Source organism: Muscardinus avellanarius, assembly GCF_963383645.1.
Source record: "Muscardinus avellanarius genome assembly, chromosome: 11".
NCBI classification, from domain to species: Eukaryota; Metazoa; Chordata; class Mammalia; order Rodentia; family Gliridae; genus Muscardinus; species Muscardinus avellanarius.
The window spans coordinates 5,667,509-5,684,038 of record NC_137797.1 but is presented as its reverse complement, the minus strand read 5'-3'; the positions used below and the strand labels follow the sequence as shown (position 1 = coordinate 5,684,038).

The 16,530-nt window shown below is 59.3% G+C and overlaps 1 protein-coding gene across 2 annotated transcripts in view; it reads left to right on the top strand.

Moving 5' to 3' along the window:
• PARVB (parvin beta) overlaps positions 1 to 16,530 on the top strand; it is a gene marked incomplete at both ends in the record, with an annotated part of 92,746 nt that overhangs the window by 54,184 nt on the left and 22,032 nt on the right. For both annotated transcript variants that reach the window (XM_080705566.1, XM_080705567.1), the window contains 3 exons: positions 7,845 to 7,947; positions 14,655 to 14,795; positions 15,884 to 15,999. In XM_080705566.1, the coding sequence (XP_080561692.1) occupies positions 7,845 to 7,947; positions 14,655 to 14,795; positions 15,884 to 15,999 (360 nt within the window). The remainder of the gene's footprint in view (positions 1 to 7,844; positions 7,948 to 14,654; positions 14,796 to 15,883; positions 16,000 to 16,530) is intronic.

Here is a 16,530-nt window from a genome sequence, read left to right as displayed (position 1 = left end):
TGTCCAAATAAAGTATAAAACAGGGCGAGGATATAGCCCAGCAGTAGAAAGCCCCTGGGTTCCACCCCCAGTACCTCCATAAAAAAAAAAAAGACAAAAGCCAGAACGTGGTCTCTATCCTCAACCCCTGGCACAGAACACCTGAATTGCTTGGGGTTGGAGGAGTGACGGACGCTCCTCCAGCTAAGCCTTTGACCACACCTGGTTACGGCCAGCGGGGAGGCCAAGGATGGGCCCTTCTTAGCTTCAGGACAGAGGCTGGTCCCAGGGGTTTGAAACTGTGAGCCCCGTTTCCCGTGGCCCAGGAAGAACAAAATTATGTCATTTGCAAGAAAATGGATGGAACGGCAGTGCGTGGTGGTGCATGTTTGTAATCCCAGCATTTGGGAGGCTGAGACAGGAGGATTGCAGTTTGCAGTCAGCCTCAGCTACTTAGTGAGGCTCTCTGCCCTCTGCAACTCAGTGAGACCCTGTTTCAAAATAAAAAATAGGGTTGGGGGTGTTGCTCGGAAGTAGAGTGCCCCTGGGTTCCATCCCCAGTACCGCAAAAAAAAAAAAAGAAAAAGAAAAAGAAAATGGACAGAACTTGAGAATATTTCTTATTCTGAAGGAGATGAGCCCGGCTCAGAGGGTGAATAGCTGTAGGTTTCCTCGTGTGTGTGGAAGCTGGACAGAAACTGGGCGGTCTGAGGAGCCTCAGCTTGACAGGAGAGACTCGGTGGAGTGATGGAGGGGGGCTTGGGGGAAGGAGGAGGAGGAGGAGGAGGAGGAGGAGGAGGAGAGGAGGAGGAGAAGAGGAGGAAAAGGAGGAAGAGGAGGAAGAGGAGGAGGAGGAGAGGAGGAGGAGGAGGAGGAGAAGAGGAGGAGGAGAAGAGGAGGAGGAGGAGGAGGAAGAGGAGGAGGAGGAGGAGGAAAGGAGGAGGAAGAGGAGGAGGAGGAGGAGAGGAGGAGGAGGAGAGGAGGAGGAGAAGAGGAGGAGGAGGAGAGGAGGAGGAGGAGGAGAGGAGGAGGAGGAGGAGGAAGAGGAGGAGGAGGAGGAGGAGGAGGAGGAGGAGGAAAGCAAAGAAATCAACAGCCTAAATAAAGCAGACTCTGCATATGAAATCAGCACTGCCAATCTCAAGGACATCTGCAAGGGAGGGGAGGGAGGCGGTGGGACCGAGGGAGGGGCTCCAAGCACGTGTGTACGTGCCTGTCACACCGCACATCAGTGTGACGGATGACTACAAGGCACCATGGAAGTATTTATTTATTTATTTATTTATTTATTTACTTTTGTGGATCTGGGGATGGAACCCAGGGGCATTCGACCTCTGAACTACACCCCCAGCCCTAATTTTCATTCTTTAATTTGAAACAGGGTCTCACTGAGTTGCTGAGAGCCTCACTAAGTAGCCGAGGCTGTCCGCGAACCACAATCCTCCTGTCTCAGCCTCCCGAGTGCTGGGATGACAAACGTGCGCCACCACGCCCGGTGCAGTAAAGATATTTAATCAAGATTTAGTTGGTTGAGACCACCTAATGCAACTTCAGGAGGAACTAGAGGGCGAGGGTGGGGTTTTCGCTGCTGGTGAGGACACTGGGGCTGGAAGGGGACGGCGGGGAGCCCTGTGCTCGGGCACCTGCCCTACGTCTCCTTCTACTTGACTGTTCTCGAATCTTACTTCCTTATAATTAGCCAATGACTGGAAGTAGAGCTCTTTCTGGAAGTGTGTGGGCCCTTCTCGCAAACTCCCCGATGTGGGGCGGAGGCAGGTGTGCCGGGGCCGTGGCGGCTGGCCTCTGTAATGGGGCCAGTTCCGTGGGGCTGAGCCCTTAACCTGTGGCGTCTAAGTCCATCTAGCTGGCATCACAGGGAAACTGGAGGGCAGCCGGCGATCAGAGAACTGTCGTTGGAACAATGTATGCTGGAGCCGGAGAAACCTCGGGACACCTCCGTGTGCGGGGCAGACGCAGCCCGGCCTCTCTGCGGCGTGCGTTTCCCCCCAAGAGCAGACTTCACCTCTCCTGCCCAGATGACTGGACAAGACTCCTCTGGGTCAATAAGTTGTTTTCTCCTCCCTTCGCACCCGGGAGGAAGATCAGCTGTGTGAAAATGATCCCGGGGCGGACGCCGGGGCTGTCGGGGCCACGTGGAGGCGTCCCGCCCTGGGCCTGGCCCGCCTGCCTCCTGCCCGCTCACAGCCGCATCCTCAGCTCGGGGAGCGGCCAGGGCCGTGTTTGGAAGTGATTAAAACATAACTGTCATGACTCTGGGAAGACGGACTGCAGATCCTGATTATAATTTAGAAAGAACTAAAGGAAAAGTCATTTTTTTTCACTCTGGCTAAAAGCTAGCTCCTAAAACGTACGTGATCGAGTGAGGCGCAGGGACATAATTAATACTCGTCCTAGACATTTGCCGGAGGACTCGGGTTTGCAAATGAGCACGTCCCCAAGAAGTAATGACCGGTGCTCTCTTTAACAAGTCTTTTGTGAAGCGGAAGAGTAAGACAGATGGCCTCGGGAAGCAGGGACGGGTGATCTGAGGTCTCCAGGAGGAGGCCGCTCCTCCCAGGAGCACGGGGAGTGAGCTGTGCTCCCAGCACTGACCACCGCGGCCGGGGAAGAGTCAGATCTGGATTTCTTTCTGATTGTTGTGTTTCTGTTTGAGCTTGAAATGGGTCAGAGACCCAGATAGGATTTTTGTTGTACAAGTTTTAGGTTTTTTTTTCTTTCTCGCAGAAATAGCCTCTCTTCTGTGTTTTCTGATAGGGATATGTTCTGGGCAAAAGGCCTCTGAGACCAAGTGTCTGTACGCCAGAGTGCTCCTTAGCAGCTCTGCCTTTGAGCTCTTGCAGTGACCCAGTCTCTCTCTCAGTCCCTGGAAATTCAGTGTCACAAGGGACAAGTGGCTGGGATCAGGGGCTGGGAGTGCTCTGAGGAGGACTGAGTCCGGAAGCAGAGACTCCTCCCCACCTTGGTTACAGTGCTCAGAACGCAGGCTCTGAGCAGAGACCTTGTGTCGGTACCCCAGAGGTAACACTACCGACAGACCGATGGTGATTTGCTGGACAGGACAGACAGGCAAAGAAGAAATAGATAACTCAAAATTTAAGACACATACCGCTAAAGATGCGATCACCTGGGTGTGTTGGCTCAGGCCTGTAAGACCCGTACTTGGGAGGCTGAGAAAGAAGGGTCGCAGGTTCCAAGCTCAGAAATTTAGTGTGGCCTTTTGGCCAGTTCAGCGGTTATTAGGTTATTATTTGTTTGGGGGCTGGGGATGGACCGAGGCCTCCCGAGTCTTGAACGCGTGATCTACCACTGAGTTACCCTTCCAGCGCCTTCTCCAGATTCCAGCACGGTCATCAGCACCACGCCAGGTGCTGCAGCGCTCAGGGTCCCCGCTGGTCCAGGGGTGGCGGCCGAGCTCCCTTCTGGAAGGCCCTGGAAGTCTGCTCCAGCTCCAGCCGCCGGGGAGCCCCTCCCGGGCCCGGCCTTCTACCTTCGTGGCCCTTTGGCTTTTCAGTCTGGGGGCGCTGGGTCCAGGTCCCCAGGGCTCTCAGATGGGGCTGGGCCTGCGGGAGACTCTCTAGAGGCTACTGGCGCCTTAGCGACCTAATCGCAGGTCCTCGCAGCTCCGGGGTGTAGGTGGCGTGGACCCCAGCAGGATTTTTAGAGGGCGTTTTGAAAGTGTGTCTACAAATTGTATTATAAAAGACATTTGGGTGCTGGGCGTGGTGGCGCACACTTGTAATCCCAGCATTCGGGAGGCTGAGACAGGAGGATCGCGGTTTGAGGACAGCCTCAGCTACTTAGTGAGGCCCTTTGCAACTCAGTGAGACCCTGTTTCAAAAATAAAAAAGACTAAAAATAATAGGTCTGGGGGTGTGGTTTGGAGGTACAATGCCCCTGGGTTCCGCAAATAATAATAATAATAATAATAAAGAATCAAACATAGGGTTGGAGGTGTAGATCAGAGGCAGAATGCTCCTGGGTTCCATCCCCTCGGATGAAAAGGACGTTTGGAGTGTCTTGGCGGTGATCGTCTCGTGTGTCCGGGCCCGCCTGGGTGCTGGGGGGCGGAGGCAGGCTGTGTCCGGCTCGGCTGGGGTCGGGGCCGGCCGTGCGCGGTGCTCGGCAGGGCCTGGGGGGATGAGGGGAGCTTTGAAGACTCAAGGCTGGCTTGCCGAGCCTCCTGTCTCTTCACTACTTTTTCTCTCTTTCCCTTAAATCGCTTTGCCAAAAATAATGGGATCCAAACAGCGCCACCCAGTGCCTGGGGCGGCCCCGTGCGGGGCGGCGGGGACGCGCCGCGGTCCTGCGGCCGCAGTCGGAGCGGGTCCCGGCCTGGGGAGCCCGGGGAGGCCCTGGGACACCGCAGCTCGTGTCCGCGTCCCTGGCATGAGAAATGCCCGGCTGGGGGGGCCCTCTCCTGACCTCCGCCCTCGCTGGTCTCACGCCCTTTCCCCTCACTGCTGCCCGCCTGTCCCGGGGGGCCTCCGCCCTGCCGTTGCCCCTGCGCCCTTTCCTCCATGGTTCCCAGCTCGTCCCCCCCCCGCGACCCCTCAGGTCACGTGGTCTCTCCTGACTCATCTCCCTCTGTTCTTTTTGGGGGGGTATTGAGGATGGAACCATGGGCACGCCACCTCCAAGCCATACCCCCGTTCCTATTTTATTTTATTTTATTTTGTTTTATTTTGAAGTAGGGTTTTGCCAGGTTACTGAGGGTCTCAGTAAATTGCTGAGGCTGGCCTTGCACCTGTGATCCTCCTGTCTCAGCCTCCCCGGTACTGGGATTCCAGGTGTATCGCCACTCCTGGCTGCAGTCATCTTTCTCTGCCTTGCTCCCAGCCCGAGTTTGGGGGACACCGTGGGCCTGGCCCCTCAGCCCGGCGCACAGAGGATCCTGGGGACAGGGCTGAGTGGTCGTGATACCTGCTGAGCTCGAGCAAAGCCGGGGGCGGGCAGCACATCCGGAGCCGTGTCTGGGGTGAGGGGAAGACCCGGAGGCGCCCGGCTGCTGCTGTCTGGAGGGAGAGGAGGCGCGCGCAGGCCTGCTGGGCCCCGCTGGCCGTGCGGGGAGCCCGGGAGGGGGCAAGGGGCGCCCCGGGGCCAGGCTGTGGAGGGGGGTGTCCAGCGCCTCAGCCGCACAGGTCCTTCCCTCCCCCTGCGCCCCAGCGCGGCAGCCGGGCTGCACCAGGACTGACCCACCCTGCGCAGGGATCGCAGGTCGCCTCTGCGGCAGGGAAGCCCGCAGCCCTCCCGCTCGGGGCCTCCCTCCCTCCCGCCGCCCCTCCGTCCAACTCCCGCCCCGCCTCACCTGGTGCCAGCAGGCCCCACGCCCAGCAGCGGGCGTGAATCCTCAGCCATCCCCGTGGCTCGCCTGTCTCAGCTGAGACCATCTCCTCCCGACACCCCGCCCCGGGGTCCCAGCAGCGCCCCCTCTGCCCACCCCAAGCCGCCTCCTATCTATATGCATTTGCGTGTACATTTTTTATTTTCGGTGCTAGGGATTTCACCCAGGGGCATTCTACCTCTGAGCTACACCCCCAGCCTTATTTTATTTTTTATTTTGAAACAGAGCCTCACTAAGTTGTGGAGGGCCTCTCTAAGTCACTGAGGCTGGCCTCAAATCTGCAATCCTCCTGTCTCAGCCTCCCAAGTACTGGGATTGCAGGTGTGCACCCCATGCCCGGCTGTAGCTAGTGTTTTAAGGTCTGATCGGGATGTGCTCGGGGCCGAGGTTTGTCTGTCTGATCTGGGACCGGCACACAGTAGGTGCTCAGGCAATCAGCCTGGCGGTGCTCCCAGAGCTGCGGCGGTGGCAGTGGGCGCCGGGTTCCAGGGACAGGCCGCAGCAGGACGGCCAGAGTCCCTGCCCTCGTGTTCCAGAGGTCTAGGGGATGGTCTGAGGTCTAGGGGGCGTGAGTGGGGCCCGGAGGGGACAGCTGGGCGCCGTGGTGGGGTGTGGACAGAGACACAGGAGCCAAGACCTAAGGACAGGAGGGCGGTGAGGGCAGTGGGGGCGGGGTGTGTTCTGGGTGGCGGGAACAGCATGTGCCAAGGCCCTGAGGCAGGCAGAGCATGGGAGACTGGAGAAAACCAGGAGGAGGCCGGTGCTCCGGGGGCTGAGACCAGAAAGGTGGTGAGGGGGCATAGACACCAATTTGGGGCCCGATGAGCCCAGGCGGAAGGACCATGCCGGTGGGCTGTGTCTTCAGAGGTTTCTGGGTCGGGGCCGGTGGCGTTGGAGGTCATGGCAGGTGGGGGCTCGAGGAGGACCCCACAGAGGACACCGCAGGGTGGTCAGCCAGGACAGAAGCCAGCGCTGCGGGCGTGTGAGGGGAGGGGGCCGCTGAGCCGGGGTCAGAGGGCAGGTGCAGCCCAGGACTCCCAGACCAGTGCTCTCCCTGCGCCCCCAGGGCGGGCCCAAGGGCTGGAGCAGCGCGCTTTCGCAGATGGATTTGACAGTCCCCGAGCGCTGCGGGCTCGCCCCTCCTCGAGCCTGCCTTTGACTCTTTTTATCTCTATTTTCTGTGGAACTGTGTGTCTGATTTAATATTTCTGAGTCAGTGGGGAAATTGAATACACTTCATAGAGATTTGCTTTGCGGCCAAGTTTACGGGCTGCCGCGGCGCGTGACCCCGACAGAGAGCTCTGCCGGGCCGCTGCCGCCCGTCGTCCCCGGCGGAGGCCGTACGCGCCTTCTAAGGGCTTACGGGGACCAACTACAGAGTTTTATTCATTTTGGCTGCACGGAAAAATGATGGACTACGCGCGCCGGGTAGACGTCCGCTTTATTTTGCGGAGGAGAAACGTCGGTGCGGGACTGGCCTGCCGGCGCGCCGTTCTCGGGAAGCCTGCTCCTCCGTAGATTCTGTTTCAGTGGAAGCGGCCTTCTTCCCAGGATGCCACCCGGCGAACTGAACAGGGAATTCGTCAGACAGAGGCTCAAGAGAGGAAGGCTGCTTTCTAAGCCCGACGCACCCACACGGCGGCGTCACTCACAGTGCCAAAGTGGTGGGCCACGGCCCAGCGGGGGCAGTGGATAAATAAGACATGGCCTTCCGTGGGAGGGAGTAGTATACAGCCGTGACAAAGACTCGGTGCTGCAGAGAGGAAGGACCTTGCAAACGTGGTGCTGAGGGACAGAGGCCGACACTCAAGGTCCCCCGACGCCATTTATAGGAAAGGCCCCGGGGCAGTGAGTGCGCAGGGACAGAAAAGGCGGTGGCTGGGCGGGGCCGGCGTGGGGAGATCAGAAAGCCCTGATCAGAAAGGCGACGCTGCGTGACTGTGAATCTGCGAAACCCACGTGTGCTCTGAGGACTCGCTCCCAGTAAAGGTGTTTTTTTTTGGGGGGGGGAGGGTACTAGGGATCGAACCCAGGGATGTTCTCTCTCTGAGCTACAGCTTCAGCCCTATTTTAATTTGGATTTAGAAACAGGGTCTAGCTCAGTTACTGAGGGACACACTAAATTGCGGAGGCTGGCCTCAAACCTGCAATCCTCCTGTCTCAGCCTCCCAAGTGTTAGGATTGGAGACGTGGGCCACCACACCGGATATAAAGCTGTTTTCAAAAGTCCTGTGGGAAGCAGGCCTTCCTAGCTCGTCACACCAGGGAGCTGGGGGCGTAACGGCCCTTTCCCGGCTCAGGGGTGGTGTAACCAGCACTCCCTCCTTGAGCCCTCCACCCGTGGCCGGCAGCCCCTCTGGCTGGGCTCCTCCCTGCCCAGTGGGGACAGGCCGGCTCACTGGAGCGCTGTCCTCGCGGCCCGCGGAGAGCTGCTGGGCCGTGTGCGCGGCTTGTCCCCGCCTGTCCCGCGCGGGCAGAGAGGTCCTGACCCCGCCTCTCCTAGGTCCTCCTGGACTGGATCAACAGCGCGCTGGTGGAGGACAGGATCATCGTGAAGCAGCTGGACGAGGACCTGTACGACGGCCAGGTGCTGCAGAAGCTCCTGGGTGAGTGCCGCCCCGGCCGCTCCCTCCTCGAGGCCCGGCTCCTTCACCCTGCAGGGGTCGCCGCCTCAGCCACACTCGGCCCTGTTGTTTTATTTTACTTTATTTTACTTTGAAGCAGTCTCTGGCTAGGTCCCAAACCTGCGCTCCTCCTGTGTCAGCCTGTCACGCACGGGGGTTGCAGGCGCGGCCCTCGCCAGCTTCACGGTACACGCCTGGTGCCCAGTTAGACGGCTTTGGTTTGGCCTATGTTCAGTTTGTGGAAATACTTTTACGTTTAGTATTTTGAATTTAATTTCATCTAATGCTATTAATTTTCAAAACGTGAAGCATTTTCATGACTGAAAAGTTAAAACTATAAACACAAGATGCCCAGAAAGTCTTCCTGCAATCCCTTCCTCCCACGCACCCGGCAGCCATTTTTAGTGGCTCCTGATTTATCCTTCTTATAGTTCCTGCAAAAATGAGCGTGCACGCACTGCCCTAATTCCCTTTCTTTTTGCACGCGCGTTAGCACACGTGATGCACACCTTGCTTTCTTCGTGGAGTAAGTGTGTTTGGGTTTCGTCACTGTGACAAAGCGCCTCAGGTAATCAGCTTATGTAGACAAAGGGTTTTGCCTTAAGGTTTCGGCGGCCCTAGTCTGCAGTCAGCCGTGTAGCTTTGGGCTGTCGTAGCATCGGTCGTGGAGGGAGCAGGTGATGGGGCAAAACTGCCCGCCTCGTGGCCAAGGGGCAAAAGAGGACGAGGCGGGGCCGCGGGCAGAGCTCAGCGGGGGCTGGGGGTGGAGCCAGGACCTGGGGAGGGGGCTGCTGCAGGGTCCGGAGGGGAGGTGGGGGCTGCTGTCTGATTGAGGGGAGCTTCCAGGAGCTGCTACCTGGAGGGGGCGCCCGGGGCTAGGGGAGGGGGACCTGGGGCAGCAGCTGGAGCTCCTGGACGCCCGGGCCGCGTCCTCTGCTCTGGGCAAGTTGTACGCTGGGGCCAGGGGCTCCCCGGACCATTGCGTCTTGGAAGGAAGCCTGCCAGAGTGGGGGCTGGGTCCCTAACTCACTCCGTCCCTAAGGCCAGAGCGAACCCCGGCCACACGTGGGTTGTTCTCAAGAACTGCGCCTGGCGGGGCGGCTTCACGTTAGCGTCGGCCGCCATTCATTCCTTTCTCTGCCTGGGTCCTGCGCGGCTCAGGTGCCAGCGCGGGAGAGGAGAGGCAGGAGGCCCGCCCCAGCGCGCACACAGCGGAGGGAGGCAGGGTGGGCGCACTGTGGGCGCTTCAGCCTGAAACACGACTGCAATAGAGTGGCCGGCACCAGGAAGGAAACCATATGGGATCTGGGGGGAGATGGGGGGCGAGTGTGGGGCGGGACAGTCGGGGCAGCCCCTCGCCAGCCCTGCCCCGGGAGCCGACGCTGTGCACAGAGCCTGGGAAGGACGGCCCAGCTCTGAAGAGACGGTCCAGCCTCCTCTGAAGGGAGGAGAGCCTGCTGCTGAGAGGCAGGCCAGGCATGGGCAGCGGCCGGGGCGGGAGAGTCCTGAGATGGGGCTGCGAAGATAGACGGGGCCATGGCACCTCAGCCCGGAGCCAAGGGCTTTGCTCCCAAGGGCCGGGAGGCCGCTGGAGGGTCTGCGCAGGCCACGGGGTGATCTGAGCTGGGGTTTAAGAGGCCGCGTGGGCTCCCGGGTACAGGATGGGTGGGAGGAGGGTCGGGAGTTGGAGCTGGGCACCGGTCACGATGCTCAGATGCTCGGACGGGGCCGCTTTGACCGGGGGAGAAGTTCAGGCAGGGACACACAGGTATTGTGGGGGTTAAAGCCGCCAGAGGAATGGAGGCTGGGGCCAGGTCTGAGGCCTGAGCTGCTGGCGAATGGAAAGGCGCAGGAGTCCTGCAGGGCTGGTGACCAAGTTGCTCAGCGTGATGCCGGGCGCGGTGCCTGGACTCCGGGCCGCGGCGTCGGGTGGGCTCAGCCAGGCGGCAGCCGTTCAGCACCGCGGGGTGGTGTCACCGGTGTTTGGCTAAGGCCGGAATCTAGACCTCTGTGGTCGGAGAGCGACCTGACATGTCAATCACGCTTGCTTTGTAATGGTCACAACTTCATAAACATGCCGGCGGTCAGAGTCCTGCTGTCCGACGGCACCGGCCGACGTGTCTTCCCTGGCCCAGTGGGCGGCACGGTCGTCCTCAGCGGCGGCAGGAGCTAGCTGCCTTTCAGGTCCTCACGCTGGACCTCAGCACGGTGGACACTCGCTTCCCACAGAGGAGTCTGCTGGCGCCGTCCCGGGCTCCGAGGGGCGGCACGGACGCCTAGGCACCAGCTTCGCTCCTTCTCAGAGGACCATGGTGGGGACTTGGCTCCTCGTTGGCGCTCAGCCTTGGAGATCTGGCTACGGTGGCCATTCTTTATTATTATCGTTGTTGTTGTTGTTGACAGGTCCCTCGAGTGACTAGTGCTCCGCTCGCTGCCTGAAGTAGGTGCTTTTTGATACCTGCAGGAGGAAGGCTGTGTGCTGCCTCTGCGCCTTTCCCATTTCTGATTGTTTTGCATGCTCCGTGTCTGGCCTCTCGAGGAGCTGTGCCCCTGGGCATCGCGGGGCGGCTGGGGAATTTGCCGCTGATCTCAGGATCACAGGATAGCCCTGAACTGTCATCTGCGTCTGCCATGGCTGGCTGTAGGCACCGCCAGCGCCTCCCGGGCCTGTCTCCCAGGGTGGGGGTCCTTGCCCCCGCCCGTCCTCGTCGTTGACCCCGGCGGCACGGCCCCTGCTCCAAGGCGCCGCGGTGGCGAGCCCCGTGCCTCTCGCTCGCTGAGAGGAGCCCGAGGCTCACCGTGGCCCAGGCGGCTCTTTACCGTGGAGTGGCTCTGCTCTGTCCTGTTGGAATTATGTCTAATGAGTCCTCGAGAAGGCAATTTTAAAATCTCTTGTATGTCAAGTGGACGATGGACCACTTTGCCTGGAAAAAATAACAATGGACAAGGACATTCGGGCATTCTCAGAGCGTCAGAGTCTCATCTGCTTGTGTGAGCGCGGTCCTCAGCCTGTTGAGACGCACTGGTGACCACACCGGCCGGGAGCCCGGGGCCAGGGTTCCAGAAAGACCAGAAGGCGGGCACCGGACGCACTCGCTGGCTACCCCGTGGCAACAGCCACAGCCACACGGGATTCGGGATGAGTGCCAGGGCCAGAGAAAAAAGCTGGCTTCTCTGTGTCTGTGGCAGAGAAAAGGTCCAAGGACAGAGTCCCGGGCTGTCAGCCAGGGTGGGGAGGAGGAGGAGTAGAAAGAGGGGGAGGAGGAGGAAGAGGAGGAAGAAGAGGAGGAGGAAGAGGAGGAAGAGGAAGAGGAGGAAGAGGAAGAGGAAGAAGAGGAGGAGAAAGAGGAGGAGGAAGAGGAGGAAGAAGAGGGGGAGGAGGAGGAGGAAGAGGGGAGGAGGAGGAAGAGGAAGAGGAAGAGGAGGAGGAGGAGGAAGAGGGGGAGGGGGAGTAAGAGGAAGAGGAGGAAGAGGAAGAGGAAGAAGAGGGGGAGGAGGAGGAAGAGGAGGAAGAAGAGGGGGAGGAGGAGGAGGAAGAGGAGGAGGAGGAGGAAGAGGGGGAAGAGGAGGAGGAGGAGGAAGAGGAAGAGGAGGGGATGAAGAGGAAGAGGGGGAGGAGGAGGAAGAAGAGGGGGAGGAGGAGGAAGAGGAGGAGGAGGAGGAGGAGGAGGAAGAAGATGAAGGAGGGGGAAGAAGAGGAGGAGGAAGAGGAAGATTGAGGAGGAGGAGGAGGAGACAGTGAAGGAGGCTTTGGACTTGGCCATGTGGAGATGACCAGGGGTACATCCCCAAAGGACCCCAGATGACTAGATGACTCTCTGACTCTCTCTCTCTCTCTCTTTCTCATACCAGAGGTTGAACCTAGAAGCATTCTACCTCTGAGCCATACCCCAGCCCTACTTTATTTTTCTTTAATTTTGAAATATAGTCTCACTAACTTGCTGAGGCGGGTCCCAGACCTGCGATCCTGACTCGCCTTGCCAGCACTGGGGTTCCAGGAGCGCAGCGCAGTCTGGGTGTCTGTGGGCCTGGCTTTGCCGCCCTGCAGGTCGGCTGTCTACGGAGGGAGCAGGTGCCTCTGTGGGTGCTGCGTGAGTTCCCGGCTCCTGCGCCAGCGGGTTCACAGGCACGCCATGCCCCTTCCTCTCATGTGTGCATGGCCCCACATTTGGCCACCACCGAGGGTCACTTGCCACACTTGAGACCCTCCCCACCTTTTCTTTATGCTGGAAGATAGGGTCCTGTCCCTGGAGGGGCCCCCACAGTGGGGAGAGTGACGGCCACAGCTTGAGCAGCTGAGACCCTACTCCCTGCCTCGTAGGGAGCCCCCCCAAGGCCACCCCAGGGCAGGACAGGGTCTTTGGTCTCTGTCTTGTACTAAGTTGCTTCCTGGGAAATTTCTTATGTTGAAATCCTAATACTCGTCCTACAGAAAGTGACCGTATTTGGCGCAAAGGATTTTAAAGAGGTGGTCAAGGCAAATGAAGCCATGTGGGCGCGTCCTGAGCCAACATGGCCGTGTTCTCTTAGGATGTTGGAAGCCTTGTTAGTCGCCAGCGTCGAGGTCACCTCGCTCGGGCTTGTGGGCGCACGGACTCCCGTCCGAGTGGAGATCTGCGCACCAGACAAATCCCCAGGGACCAAAGAAACCGACGAGCCAAGACCTGGCAGCGTCCTTGCGTACCCTCCTTCCTGATTCGTCTGTGCCCACCTTCGCGCTTTTCCCTGGCTCACACCACGGCTGCCTTGCTGCTTCTGTGATTAGTCATTTTTACAAGGTTTGGTTAAAACTCTCAGTCCGAGCCCGATGCTGGGAGGAGGGCAGGCAGGAGAGCTGCTCCCCTCTCCCACCCCCAAGCCACCCTCTTTCTCTAATGACAGTTTTCTCTACGTTATTCTGACTCTGCTGTCATTGACGCGAGACTTCTAATCAACCAGTCAACATCGTCTGCTGCGTTGAGCACTGACACAGACACGGAGAAGGCCGGCGGCGCGAAGACCTGGGAGAGACGGTAGAGGATCTAAGGCGAGGCTCAGGAGAGACCGGCCGCGCACAGCTGGCTTCGGGCTGCGGCGCCCGTTGTTCCTGGGGCCGGGCTCCGGGGCCCTGCCGTCCATCCGTCCGTCCATGGTCATTGAGCCCGTGGGCCGGCTGGCTGTGTTTTCGGGGTGTTCCTGCAGAAGCTGTGTGTCAAGCAGCTGGGGCTCTCTCTCCTGTGCCGGGAGCCATCTCTTCCCTCCCTCTTTCCAACTTGACGTGATCAGTAGGTCTGTTCACAACCCCAGGTGGGCTCGCGCCAGCCCTGTCCATCTCTGCATGTGGGATTTCTCCCCCATGCTTGTGTGGCACCCGGGACTGTGCCTGACATGGCCCCACATGCGGTAACAGGGACAGGGGTCTGGAGAAGATCGCCATTGTTTGTCAGCGCCCTGGGCTGCGGCTCTTGTCCTTAGCTGAGCATATCTTGGCTTTGAAGACGAGGAGGGAAGCCGGGCCCTCCTGCCGCGCTGCTCAGCAGGTGCTGTGGTCACCCACATCCCCGGCTGCTCTGGCTCCCGGGGGACATCGGAGGAGCCCGGGCTGCGAGGACGGGCCTCGTTTTTGTAACTGAATCTTGAACGGGTGCCGCCGCTCTGGTCCAGGCTCCTGCAGATTGCTTTCTGTTGTTCTTGGAAATTACACAGTCCACAGGTTCTGTGAATATCTAGCCAAACTTCTTCTTGTGGTGTCAAAATGTTAGAGAAGCAAGAACAGCCTTGGTGTGTAGGAAGGCAGAGGCAGCTGTGTGTGTGTGCGCGTGTGTGCGTGCATGTGTGCGTGCACACGTACATGTGTGTGTGTGCGTGCACGCGTACATGTGCGTGTGTGTGCGCGTGTGTGTGCGTGTGTGTACGTGTGTGCGTGCGTGCGTACATGTGCGTGTGTGTGCACACGAGCGCATGTTCTGTATGTTATTGGGAACTAAACCCAGGGGTTCCCACCTTCAAGTTACACCCCAGCCCTAATTTTGTTGTTTATTTTGAAACAGGGTTTCATTAAGTTGCCGAGGGTCTCCCTGAGTTACAGAGGCGGGCTTTTAATGTGCGGTCTCCGCCCCTCCCAAGGCTGAAGGGCAGCTTTTAAGATCCTTTTTGCTATCCTTACTAAAGTCCTCCGCTTCTGGGAGTCCCTTCCCCGACTCTGCCAGTTAACCTCCTCACTCCCTTAGCTGTATCTTGGGTGAGGTTTGTTATTTTTTGTGGTACTGGGGATGGGACCAGGGGCATTCTACCCCTGAGCTATACCTACATCCCTATTTTTATTCTTTATTTTGAGACACGGTCTCACTAAGTTGCAGAGGGCCTCACTGCGTAGCTGAGGCTGGCCGAGAACCTGTCATCCCCCAAGTACTGGGATTACAAGCGTGCACTGCCACACCCGGCTGCAGGATTTTCCCCCTATTTTCTCCTAATAGAATGTTCAGATGCCATCATTTTGCCCCCCCCCCTTCCCCATTTTCTTTCCAGAGGTATTTTTTTCAGGAATAAGAATGACCTGGACGTCTGGTGGCCTTGGGTCAGCCTCTCCCAACTCCTCCACGGTGTCGTGGGATCCGCTCCACCCCGGGACCTTGCTCCGGTGGTGGCGGGCAGCTCCGCGCCCTTCCCGCTGCCTCTGATGCTCGGCCGTCTCTTCCTTCCCCTTGCAGAAAAGCTGGCCGACTGCAAGCTGAACGTGGCGGAGGTGACGCAGTCAGAGATAGGGCAGAAGCAGAAGCTGCAGACGGTTCTGGAGGCCGTGCAGGACCTGCTGCGGCCGCACGGCTGGGCCCTGCGCTGGACCGTGGACTGTGAGTAAGAGGAGGGGCCGTCCCTTTTGTCTCTGGAGCTGTCACCCCTCCCTCTGCTTGTCTGGTTGTGTATATTAAAAACCTACTCTCCAACCTCTCTCTCTCTGAGGGAGACGGGCCAGGAGGAGGTCACTTTAGTGAACACACACCAGCTGCGGGGCAGAGAGGAGAGGTTTCCGATGGGCGCATCAGGGAGTCTGCAGACGCCGGAGCAGTGACTCAACTCCAAACGCCCCGGCATTAACACTGAGTGAGCCCTTGAAACCCAGGTCCAGGGCAGGTCCCAGGCAGCCACGACTGCCTCTGGAGAGTCACAGAGTGGGTGGGCTTTAAGAAATGTGACGTCATAGTATCCCTAGCCCAGGCACCCACGAAGGGGACAAGATGACCGGGAGAGGCCGGACGGTTCTCCATGTCGTCCGTGCGCCCACACCACCTCCATGCAGGGCTGTCCTGTGGCTGCCCGGGCCCTCGGGGCTTGGTGGGCTGAGCCCTGGCTGTGGGGAGGGACCTGGCCCTGCCGATGGCATGGCGGGGGAGCTGGCCTGCTGGGCTGTGGGTGGGGAATGGAGTGAGCCCAGGACTGAAGTGGTCATTCTAACAAGGCTTGGACTATGTGTGCAGGTTGGGGGGAGGGAGGAAGGGGGGCGCAGGCCTGGGCTGACTTGACGGGGCAGGCAGTGGCGTCCAGCGTCCCCGCCGCTGAGCGTGGTCTGCCCTTGATGGCCGCCCCCCACCAGGATGGCTGACTGCGCAGAGGGCGAGGCGGGATGTTCTGTTTGCTGCGTACCAAAGATAACGACATGCATCACTGTGATGGGACTGTGGCCGTGACCTGCCCTCCTCCCTGTCAACCCCAATCCACTGCTTCTAAAAACGCGATGCTTTTAAAAGGGGCTGTGCAAGTCACCTTGGGCTGACGGGAAAGACCAAATTAGAAGCTAGAAATGAGTGCACAGGACGCGCGTCTGTCTCTGGCTTTTCCTGGGGGACGTTCTGTCTTTGCTGGGCGGCCTCGGCCCTCTGGACGCGGGGCCGGGTCCTGGTGCTCCTGACCCCGGCGTCTCCCTTCTTCCTCCCGCCCACAGCTATCCACGGCAAGAACCTGGTGGCCATCCTGCACCTCCTTGTCGCGCTGGCCACGCACTTCAGGGCCCCGATCCGCCTGCCTGAGCACGTGGCCGTGCAGGTGGTGGTGGTCCGGGTGAGTACGCCGCGCCGGCCGCCAGCTGGCGTGACCCCCTCCCTGTCTTTTCCCGCCCCTTCTCTTCCTCCCGGGAGACTACCTTTATTTTTCTCTCTTGACAACATTGCTGTCTCGCCCTGGCTCTGAGATAATGATTGGAGCAGGAACAATGGCGTTGATTTTGAAGAGACAGAGCGAGAGGGTGTTGAGGTTTCATTTCCCAGATTTCTGAAAAGAACATTCATTTCCCTCCAAAGCCAACTGGTCGGAATTCAGTTCCCTTGAATGTGCTTATTACTTAGCGGAGGAGGCTGGGGCCGGCGGTGTGGAGAAGATGCCCAAATTAAAGGCCTCCGCATCTGATCCTCTTCCAGTCACTGCCCCGCACATCTCCTCTTTGAGATGGATTCCTCTTGAGTCACTTGGAGAAATCAAGCCAGGACCCAGGTCCTGCTCCCGGAGGTGGACCTGCCTCCTGTGAGCTTCCCTTACGTGGGAGTAGCAGGTGCAGCCGCCCAGGGTGTGTGTGCGGGAATCTGCCAGCAAGTG